The sequence below is a fragment of the Trichechus manatus genome, unplaced genomic scaffold (genome assembly GCF_000243295.1).
Source record: "Trichechus manatus latirostris isolate Lorelei unplaced genomic scaffold, TriManLat1.0 scaffold00079, whole genome shotgun sequence".
Lineage (NCBI taxonomy): Eukaryota > Metazoa > Chordata > Mammalia > Sirenia > Trichechidae > Trichechus > Trichechus manatus.
The window spans coordinates 12,291,928-12,303,202 of record NW_004444015.1 but is presented as its reverse complement, the minus strand read 5'-3'; the positions used below and the strand labels follow the sequence as shown (position 1 = coordinate 12,303,202).

The 11,275-nt window shown below is 47.1% G+C and overlaps 1 protein-coding gene across 1 annotated transcript; it reads left to right on the top strand.

Moving 5' to 3' along the window:
* The first annotated feature begins 1,257 nt into the window (after window positions 1–1,257).
* On the top strand, window positions 1,258–5,203 carry LOC101341246 (integrator complex subunit 6-like). Its single transcript, XM_004380970.1, has 4 exons — window positions 1,258–1,429; window positions 3,892–4,257; window positions 4,640–4,733; window positions 5,104–5,203. Exons 1-4 carry the CDS (start codon window positions 1,258–1,260, stop codon window positions 5,201–5,203), a joined length of 732 nt encoding a protein of 243 aa, XP_004381027.1.
* The last annotated feature ends 6,072 nt before the right edge of the window (window positions 5,204–11,275 follow it).

Sequence of the window (11,275 nt, the reverse complement as noted above, 5' to 3'; positions counted from 1 at the left end):
TTATTGTACTTTAGATGAAGGTTTAGAGAAGAAACTAACTTCTCATTAAACTGTCAGTATACATATTGTTTCGTGACATTAGTTACCAGCCCCGTGACATGTCAACACTCTCCCTTCTCGACCTTGGGTTCCCTATTACCAGCTTTCCTGTCCCCTCCTGCCTTCTAGTCCTTGCCCCTGAGCTTGTGTGCCCCTTGAAACTCATGTTGTTTTATGGGCCTGTCTAATCTCTGACTGAAGGGTAAACCTCATAAGGGACTTCATTACCGAGTTAAAAGGGTGTCCGGGGGCCATTCCATTTCTGTACTTTTTGTTTATAGGAAATGTAAAGGGTCGGGAAAAGTTGTTTGTCACTATTTTGTTTAAATAACGGTGGGGCATATTCTTGGGTTATCCTTGGATGATGACAGATTTAAGAGAGCCTTGTATGTCCCTAGATCTCTTCTTTTATCCACTACCAACATTGAAAAGGAGCCCTGGTGGCACAGTGGTTAAAGGACTCGGCTGCTAACCAAAAGGTCGACAGTTCGAACCCACCAATGTCTAGGCAGGAGTAATAAGTGGCAGTCGACTTCCGTAAAGATTTACAGCCTTGGAAACCCTATGGGGCAGTTCTACTCTGACCTGTAGGGTGGCTATGAGTCCGTATTGACTCAACTGCAATAATGGGTTAACGATGAAAAGTACCCCCCAACACTCTGCCTGGCTCCAGGGTTGACGTATTTGAGGTCCTGTGGGGTTGAGTATAAGGGAATTTAAGTTTTCAAGGTACCCTACCCTTCATCATCTACATGTAACGTTGGGTAAAGTGTTAATCAACATTTGTTAATGATGAGTTTAAAGCACAAAACAACAAAGAATAAAAATAAAGTGATTTTTCCCCCAGCAAGGGTTGACGCAGAATGTTTCGGACTTCTTCAGTAGATAACCATCTGTTTATCTATCTGCTTTTGGGTGATGATAGCTGCTCAATCCCCAGGCATTCTGATAAACCATGGTTGTATTACGTGTGGCTTTCAACAACACCTGGTATGTAACCTTACTCCTTATTTCACTCAGACTGGAGTAAAATTGGGGTGCATTTCTGAGACCGCAGTGTTTCTTGGGGGATGGTAAATCTTTGGCCCCAAATTAAAACTTATGTTAATGAGGCAAATGCATGATTGTATATGCATATGAACACTGTTTGCAAGTTTGCGATAGCTGGATTTTTGTCATTAATGGAATATGTTCATTGATGTTTTTTAGCAAACGATTATGGATGAAGCAGATGAGTTTGCAACAGGGCCTGCAGACGATGTGAAACGCCCTGGAGAATGCGACAGTCCTCCGTCATCTAAGAAAAGGCGGAGCGAGGCCGTGCTGTCAGTGGAGCCGGAAGGAGAGACAGGATGTCATCTTGAGGGCTCAGCCATGCCAAAGGAAGATGGTAGTTAAGTCTCTGAGGGATGGAGCGATAAGAGCATGTTTGCGAGTGGAAGGGAAAGGCTCTAACGAGGGGCAAGCATTTGGGGTTGCTGCAAGAGTTACAAGGACAGAACAGGTTCCTGAGGCAGTAGGAGGGTGGGCTCAGCCGGAGGATGGGTCTGCCCGCGCTCTCTGCCTGGCCTCACCACCTGTCCATGCTCTAACCCAGTGCAGTCTGGCATCTGCTGCCTCAACTCTGCTGAAACTGTCCTTGTCAAGGTCACCAGCCTCTGTTGCATGCTACCAGTAACTTCTCAGCAGAATTTGACATTGCTGTTTACTCGTTCCTCCCCGGAACCCTTCTTAGGTTCCCAGAAACCACACTCTCTTAGGTTTCTTCCCTGCTTATCGGCAACTCCTTTTCATTCTGCTTTCTGCTTTCCCTGTTTTTTCTCACCGCCAAGTAGTGCAGGGCCCCAGGCTGGCTCCGGGCCCCTCTTCCCTTCACTACGCTCTTCCCTAGGTGATGATCCCATGTCGTCTGGAGCTTGAAATACAGTTCATATTTCCACTATCCCAGCTATGTTTCTCTAGATTGTAATTTGCTCCTGAACTCCAGACTCAAATTTGACTGCATTCATGGTTACCTCTGTCCTTGTTGTGTGCCGTCCAGTCAATTGCGAAGCATAGCGATCCTACGTGTCAGAGTGGGGTTTCCTAGGCTGAAATCTTTACGGGAGTGGATCGTCAGGTCTTTTCTTGTGTAGGGGGGCAGGTGGGTTGGAGCCACCGACCTTTCGGCTAGCAGCTGAGCGCTAAATCATTGCTCCACCAGGGCTCCTATGGGCTCTCTGGTTGGGGTCGAATGGCCATCTAACGCCACAAGTTTCATGCGATGAAGCCGCAGTCCTGGACTCCACCTCCCCAAACCTTCTCTACTTACAGCCTTTGCCAGCTCAGCCGAAGGACACCACCCGTCGGTGCGCCGGTAAAACTGCAACAACCTGCTGGTTAAACGTTTGAGGCGGTAGGGAGGATAGAGAGGCCCTGGTTTGTAGCGTTTGCAGTTTTTCCGCGGTACCAATTGATCCTGACATGTTCCGTGTCAAGGTAGCCATGTGAGATCACCGAACAGAGAATCAGAAAGAGTTTGCCCAGAAGCTGGTCTGGTGAGCTGCTGCCAGCTCCTGCCCACACCGGCACGATTATTTACCCAGTGGTTCAGGCCAAACCCTGAGAGTCACCTGTGATTTTTCTTTTATTCTTCTCTCCCTTCCCATCCGTTAGCAAGTCCAGGCCACTTGAGGTTCCATATAAACCCTGCAGCCCACCATTCCTCTCCGTCCTTCTATTGCATCTTACATTAATCTCCCACCAAGCGGCCGCGAGAGCATCTTAGCTGATCTGCCTATTTCCCCTGCTTGATCCCGGCTAACTCGTTTTCTGCCCCGCGGTCAGGCTGATCCTGTCTGACATGTGACGCTCTCCTACCGGTCTCCCCCTCGCTCTGTCTGCTCTCTGTCCTTTCCTCAGTTGTACCAGGCTGGCTCCCTCCTCACGGCCTCTGCACGTGCCCTTTCCACAGCCTGGAGCACTTAGCCCTGGGTCTGCACATGGCCGGCTCTCTCTCCTCCTCCAGGGCTCTGCTCAAAGGACGCCTCCTCAGAAAGGCCCTGCCTATCCACCCTGTCCACGGAGGCCCCTCCCCTACGCTCCCTCGTGTCCATGCTCACCGCTCTCCTTACACGAATTCACGCTGTCGGCTTTCTGTTTGCTCGTTGTGCACCGTACTGTCTGATTCCCCACAGCAACGTCAGAGCCCCGAGGGTGGGCATTGTTTCTATCTGTGTCTCTTGTTCACTGCTGATCTGTGGCACTGTGCCCGGCACAGAGGAGGCTGAATAAATGAGGTAGAAGTGTCAGACGTGGAGTAAAAAAGAAACCCACTTTTTTGAGACAGAAGTGAAGGATGAGGAGCATGATGTATAGACAGGGCTCTTTGGTGATGGAGTGGACACGGAGCATTGAGACCGAATGGCCACTTCTGTTTTCTCAGAAAGTTTAAGGTAGAGGTGAGGCCTTGTGGGGGCCCATGTTGTGTGGTTTTTCAGCTCAGTAAAGTATGGCAGTTTATATGAGAATTTGAGAAGTCATGACATCAAGTGAGACTTGTAGCTTTGCAACTTGTAAAGGGCCACAACACAGTGCTCAATCATGAGCACAAGGGGTTTGCGAATGTTTGTTTTTTATTTGTACCGTCTTCCTTGGTTGCCTTGCGTATTCACAGTGCCAAGAGGGGAAGAAGATGGTTTTGTTGTATTATTTTTCCTGAGCCTCATTTGAGGCGTCTGAGATTTCCATCTGTCACATCCTCTTGCTTCTTGAAATAAATAATTTTCTCGAAACCGAGGAGCACAGAGATGTACCTATGGGGGTGATGAAATGCACCTCCCTCGCAGCTCCACCTCTTCATTTGGCCTCCAGATGCTACTGTCGTTCATGATCGCCACGAGGAGGGGGTGGAAAATGGTCAAACAGCACCTGATGGCTTCTTGTCAAAATCTGTCCCTCCAGAGCTCATGAGTATGGCAGGAGATGGTATTCCACCCAACAAAGTGGATTCTCCGTCTGATGACTTGGCTCGTCTTGGGGAAGGTGGAGTGATTCGTGAACCTGGTAGTAGTGCGCTTGGAGGAGGAACCGGGAGCAGCAGCCTCTCCGCAGGTGGCCAAAAAGTCACAGCAATGTCTGCACTGGGAACCGTGACCAATACCTTGCAAATAAGTTCACAGAGAAACAACGATGATATCAAACATGAATTAATGAAGGAAGTTCGTAAGTTTGGACGAAGTAAGTAGTGAAAGAACATGTATTAATAAAACACTGGGGAGTCTGTCTCGTTCTGTGATTTACAATAGATACAAGCTACCTCTTGAGGCACATCCTTTGGTAGAATTGGGCTTTCACATAATTTAGAATGATCCCTCTTTACTTTGACTAAAAGGTCCCAATACATCTTTTTTCTCTTATTCATTTCTTGCTTGGTTACTGTTCACCAGAGTTTCCTTAGGAGATATGTGCAGGGTCCTGATCTAAGCGTTTAAGACACACACTGTATTTACATGGGAATCCACGAAGAATGATTCCCGAGGTAGTGGCTGCACTGAGATTGGGTTCTATTTCGTCTTCATATCGTGTGAAATGTTGAAGGTTTTCTTTGTAATGTCCCCAGAGTATGAAAGAATCTTCATTTTGCTTGAAGAGGTACAAGGACCTCTGGAAGTCAAGAAACAATTTGTGGAATTTACCATCAAGGAAGCAGCAAGGTGGGTGTAAAGAGGAACTCTTCAATATTTTTAAGGTAGAGGGGGCAGAACTGAGGAGGGCCCTGCCTTGTTTTGCTCAAACCCTCACCCTCACTCATAGTTCATGCTGTCTCCACAGGCATTTAGGTGGATATGATCTGAGTCTAAATCATTCTTCCAAGGCCACGGAGCCTTCTAGGCTCACCATAGTCTTAGGTGGGCTTGGGCCCTCAAGAGACACGCTTGGTATTTACTCGGCGTTGTCTTTCCACGAGGATACGTTTTCTACTCCCAGGTCGATTGCGCGCTCCTCTTTTGTATCCCCGCGATGCCTCCCACATCATAGGTGCTTTAGGTATCTTTGGTTAATGAAGTGTCTCTCTGTTTTCAGATTTAAAAGGCGAGACTTAATTCAGCACCTGGAGAAGCTACTAGAAAAAATAGATTCCGACTCCCTGGTGAACAAGGATGAAAACATCAAAAACATATAATCTTGTTATCACAACAAATCAGCTAGCAACCCGAGCAAGTTTGCCGTGCTCTAGAGTGGAATCAGATATTGTTGAAGCTTCCTAGAATGTAGCAGTCAAGGGAATTTCCTTCCAGAGGTTAAGAACAAGCGTTGGAGCTATAAAATTTAGTGATTCTCTCTGTCAGTAAAGGCTGGGCTTTTGCCCCATAGATTTCCTTTGAAAAGTACAGTTTGTTGTTGGTTTGTTTTCCCGCCCGAGGCGGGGATGTTGGCGTTACTGCCTTCTTTCCCCACCCATTTCTTATCCCTTTTGCCCTCAGCCAGCATCTCAGCTGGTCACAGTTTTTTGTCTGGTGGGACGACTCGCTCCTGTATTCATGAAGGGTCTTGGCCATTAAATGTCTTGCCGCAATTGGTTTGCTGTCATTTTCAACCGCCCTTAATTACAAAACGTGGGAGTAGTGGGAAGGGCCGTAGACAGCGCAGACAAGGTCCTCCTTAGCCCCTTTTGAGGTCAGAACCCAACTTCCCTTTGATAGTCAAGTTTAATCACCCCAGCCATTGCAGAGACCCCCTCCTCTGCCTGTTGACTGAGGGGGATGAGGAGACCAAAACGGCCAGCTGGCAGACTCACTGTCCGTGTCATGGAGTGAATCATTGTTGTGTTTCATGGAGAAAGCATTTCTCCCTTTGGAATGAAGCGTTCGGCTGCTAACTGAAAGGTCAGCAGTTCAAATCCCCCAGCCGCTCTTTGGAAACCCTATGGAGCAGTTCTACTCTGTCCTGTAGGGTCCCTGTGGGTCGCAATGGACTCGATGGCACTGAGTTTGATTTTTTTTTTCTTCAGTCTAGCAGAGCCTTAAGTCACGGGGATGGGAAACAAAATTTTTGCTACTGGATCACGAGAAGTAGTAGTGAGAGGGGACTCTCTCATTTTCACCCCTTGATTCTGGCCTCATGAATCCTGGTTATGGGATATGAGAGCACTAAAAAAAAAGGAAGAAGAAGAACACATTGTTGTTGAGTCTATTTCGACTCACAGCCACCGTATAGGGCAAAGTTAGAAGTGCCCCACAGGGTTTCCAAGGCTGTAATCTTTACTGAAGCACAGTGCCACATCTTTCTCCCTTGGAGCCATTGGGTGGGTTCAAACCGCCGACTTTTAGGTTAGCAGCCGAGGGCTTAACCACCGCACCACCAGCCCAGTTCTACTCTGTCCTGTAGGGTTGCTATGGGTTGCACATCTAACCCTTTTCTTTCTCCTGAGGGTATGTGGGGTAGAAATTATTATCCCCTTTGCTGGTGTGAAGTTTCAGGCCAAGACCAATGAGGTGATGACCAGCCTTCCCACCCTGCCACGCACTGCTGCATTCCTCTTTCTCATCTCTCTCTTTTTTTGTTCTTGTTGAAAGTATCCACAGCAAAACATATACCAGTTCAACGATCTCTACATGTACAATTCAGTGACACTGATTACGTTCTTCAAGTAGTGCAACCTTTCACACCCTCCTTTTCCAAATTGTTCCTCCCACTTTAGTAAGAATTCACTGCCCCCTCGGTTTCCTATCTGACCTTTCGAATTGCTGTTGTCAGTTTGATCCCATATAGATAGTTCTTCAAAAGAGTGCGATGTTCAAGGCAAACATTCTTTATTAAATAAGTAAACTTATTGTTTGGTTTAAGGAAGACTTCAGGGAATCGTTTTGGTTTAAGGTTTAGCTACATATCTCTCTTACACCTTTGAAGGTTCTCCTGGTGTGTGGACTTTTCACCAGAACCTGTGTCCCTGTAGTTGCTACACAAGGCTAACCCAACAATTGTCACTCATCATCTCCATCCCCTTTATGTCTCAGATTTTCTGAGTGCCAAATACATGTCATTAAGAGCTGACACAGTGCCTGATATGAGAGGCTGGCCTTTCGCTCAAAGCAGAATCTGGGCTAATGTGAGCTGGTTTCCTGAGTAACCACCTTTGAGAAGAGACTTTGTTGTTATCAGTGCAGGTTTTCAGAAGGAAAGACTTGCTTTCTTCCTTGACTAGCTCCATTCTGCACAAACGTCAATGTCTGCCTGGCAGTGCTTAGCCTTCTGGGGTGGTCTCTTGAACCCTGCAAAGGGTCACATTGTACTGTGACATGAAAGGGGTTCTTATCATATAGTACTTTGCTTGGAAAAGCAAAATCCTGGCGCTTTTTAGCTTTTAGACCTGCATTTACTTAGGAATCTAGTTTCTTTTGGGCAGTGCTCTCACTTTACTCTATAGTTCTTGAGAGCCCGGGCTGTGGAGTGAAGGACACCCGGGTTTAAATCCAGACTCCACTACCAACAAGTTCTCTGACTCTGGCCAGTGACCTTAGCGTTCACGGTTCAGTCTCCTCAGTTATCAAGTGGAAATAATAGCCCCTACTTCATATGGTGCTGAGGGGATTGAATATAATGGTAAAGGCAAGAAAAAAACCAGTTGCTGTGGAATCGACTCTGAGTCATGGTGACCCCATGTGTGTCAGAGTAGAACTGTGCTTCATAGAGTTTTCAAGTGCTTATTTTTCATAAGCAGATTGCCAGTCCTTTCTTCTGAGGTGCCACTTGGTGGACTCGAACTGACAACATTTTGGTTAGCAGCTGAGTACCGTTTGCACCACCCAGGGCCTCCTGAAAGTAAGAAGGAGATGACGAAACCATTATCTGCATACTCAATGCCTGCATATATTTAGGGCTTAGTCAATATTCTCCCTGGGGTTGCTTCTTCAAGTTGGAAACAGTCGTCATGGCCAAGTACTGAGTAGACGCTACCAGCTATGGGGCTCAGAGAAGCTCGAGGTGTGTCATGCACTGATTTTTACTTCTCTATTTTTAAGAACCCAGAGAGAAGACCTGGCCTATGGACCAGGGACAGGCTGAGTGAGAGTAGTTGGACCCAACAAGTAAAGCTTCCTGGGAGAAGTCAGGGCTGAGTGGCTGAGGCAGAGGCAGATGAGAGCTGGGCTCTCCCTGCCCTGGGTGATCCTGTCAGGAAGGAGGAGTGAGTAGAGAATGTTCTGGATCCAGGGTCATGTGACAAGTATGGGCCAATGGGAGACTGTGGGTCAGGGGGCTCTCACATTCTACCCGGGAGACAAAGACGATCAACAAGCAGAGCCGTTGTCAGATAATGATCAGTGCTCTGTAAACAGTTGAAATAAGGTGATGTGATGGCAAGTGAAAGAATGGTGCTTGTAATGTGGTAGTCAGGGAAGGCCTCTCTGAGGAGGAGACATCTAACCTGAGAACAGAGTAAAGGGTGCAGCTCAGTGCCATGAGCATATATTTCTGTTCTGAAGGCTCCAGCTTCTGCACAATACTTTCATCTCCAAGAGCAGAGCACCCAGAATGGACATGGGTGTTGGGCCATCGTCAAGAGTGTGCCAGCCTCCTATGCCTTCTCTTCCTGCATGCCTGCCCTGCTCCAACACCAGATGTCAGATGGGGAGACAGCAATCTCACAGAGGCAGCTTAGTGAGCTTCATTATTGTGCAGGGGAGTTCCCTGTAACATCTCTATGCACCCGAGCACGTGTGCTTGTGCGCATGCACACACAAACACACGCACACGCACACACACTGGTTACATTTAAAGACTCTAGTGACCTGTTTTCCAGTGGTGCAAGGACACTGATATCCATGGCAAGAAGTTGAAAAAGAGTTTCTCAAAATGTCACACTTAGATGCCTCTAGTCAATTACCTCTAGAAAGCAAGTATCTACATGCCCAAGAGTGTGCTCCTTTTGAACATTTTAGTTGAAATAAGGAGTATAATGGCATTGGTTCTTTGCTTCTAAACATGTTGGAGAGCTAGGGGAAAGACAATGATGTGTTCATGGTCTTAAATTCCCAGCTGAAGGCCCACGTGAACGACCTGAAACTTCTGACTGCTCTGAACAAAGCCGGTATCTCCTGCAGTCGCAGGGCCAAGATTTGGGAAAACGCCAAATCCAAAGTCAAATCCTGGCAGTGGCTGAATTACAACACAAACTGAATTCCCAAACTCACAGGGCCTCTTCAGGTAATATTAGGGCACTGATCAGGAAGGAATGGGAGCCTGAAAATTGTAATGGGGTCAAATGGGTAGAGTACCATGAAGCTGGCTACCTTGTACCCCTTCCACTCGTGCCTGAGGAGGCTGTTTATCGTTTGCCTGAAGAATCTGTAATGAATGGTTTTTCCTGAGGTACTTGCCTCGCATGGCACTGCTGATCCTCCCCTCAGAAGCTATGCCCGCCACATCCCCTTCCTTCAAAACCTATAACTAGACTCACGTTTCCTCAGGCCCCAAAAAGTGAGGTAAGTGAGGTACAAAATGTGACCCATGAGGACGGGCAGTATTCACGAAAAGAAGAACTGCGTCATTTTCATTTTTGCAATCTATCTGAGCAGAAACCTGGGAAATTTGTGTGGAAATGTTTTTGAAGGGTGGGTTAAAAAGGTTGAAGGAAAACAAATTTGAATGTGGAGAAATGTACTGATATGGGCTCATCGGACCAAGCATCTGGATCAGTGTTTTTGATTGAGGGCTAGGGATGGCTCTTATAGTTTGCTTGGTTGGTTGACTGAAATAAAGACCCAAAGCTGGCCTACTCTAAATTACAGAGAAGTGCAAGAACTTCCTTGGTGTACCGCAGAGAAAGGTATCCAAAGGGTTATGGAGAATGGCATGTCAGAGTGAATTTATCTATCAGACCTGCTCTGCCCCCTAGGGAGGATCCAGAGGACGCCACTTTCACCAATACTGTGACAAATTCATTCATAACAGGAACCCAAGCATCTGTGAGGAGCTCTGGGGTGACTCTTCACTATTGGTCACAAGTGATGGTGGGCTTGCCCTTGAGGAAGCAGTTTGTTTTCATCTGGAAAGGCCAGAAATACACCTTCACATTCTGCTTCGGGCATAGGACTGAGGTCCCCATGGCCTTGCTTTCTCTCTGCTGGTGACCACTCTGAGCTCCTAGACCAGCCCTCATACCTTCTTATGTGGGCCCCGCTATCTTCAAGGCAATAATGGTGTGTCATGGTCATGGTGGCAGGGATGGAGGTTATGTATGGGCTCAGCATCATGTACTTTCAAGCACTAAGCACCATCTCACAATGGCTACTACAGAGTGCCCATTCTGCCAACAGCAGAGACCAACACTGAGTACCCAATATAGTACTGTACCCAGAGTGATCAGCCAGCTACCAGGTGCTTACATCATGAAAGGGGCGGTGTTTCGTCTCACTCAATAGAAACTTATTCTTAATATGATTTTCCTTCCCTATCTGCAGTGCTTTTGAGGAAATCAACATTCATGGATTTAGAAAATGCCTTTTCCCCTATCATGGCATTCCACATGTCATAGATTCTAAGCAAGGAACTCACTTCACAGGAAGTGAAGTGCAACAATTGGGTCCATGCTCATGGAATTCACTGGTCTTATTTTGTACCCCGGAGCCCTGGTGGAGCAGTAGTTAAGAGATTGCTTGCAGCCACTGCTATAAAACCCTATGGGACAGTTCTACTCTGTCCAACAGGGTCGCTAAGAGTTGGAATTGACTCGATGGCAACAGGTTTTTTTTTTTTTTGGTGTTACGTTCCCCATCATCCTAAAGTGGCTGGCTCAATAGAACAGTCGAATGGCCTTTTAAAGACTCAGTTATGATTCTATCTAGGGGGCGACGTCCTTTAGGGGGTGGTAATGCTCTCATAAAAGGAGTCTTGCTGGCACAGTGGTTAAAGCACTTGACTGCTGACTGAAAGGTCGGCACTTTGAACACACTGGACACTCTGCTGGAGAAAGATGTGGCAGTCTGCTTCTGTAAAGATTTACAGCCTTGGAAACTCAATGAGGGCAGCTCTACTCTGTCCTATAGGGTCGTTATGAGTCGGAAACTACTTGGTGACAATGGGCAATGGGATGGGTAATGCTCTCATAAAGGAGTGCTGGTGGTGCGGTGGTTAAGCCCTCGGCTGCTAACCTAAAAGTCGGCGGTTTGAACCCACCCAATGGCTCCAAGGGAGAAAGATGTGGCACTGTGCTTCAGTAAAGATTACAGCCTTGGAAACCCTGTGGGGCACTTCT

Coding starts and splice junctions, on each gene's coding strand:
- LOC101341246 (XM_004380970.1), top strand. CDS start 1,258: ATGGATGAAGCAGATGAGTTTGCAACAGGGCCTGCAGACGATGTGAAA. Junction 1,430..3,891: donor AGCCATGCCAAAGGAAGATG/GTAGTTAAGTCT, acceptor TTTGGCCTCCAG/ATGCTACTGTCGTTCATGAT. Junction 4,734..5,103: donor ACCATCAAGGAAGCAGCAAG/GTGGGTGTAAAG, acceptor CTCTGTTTTCAG/ATTTAAAAGGCGAGACTTAA.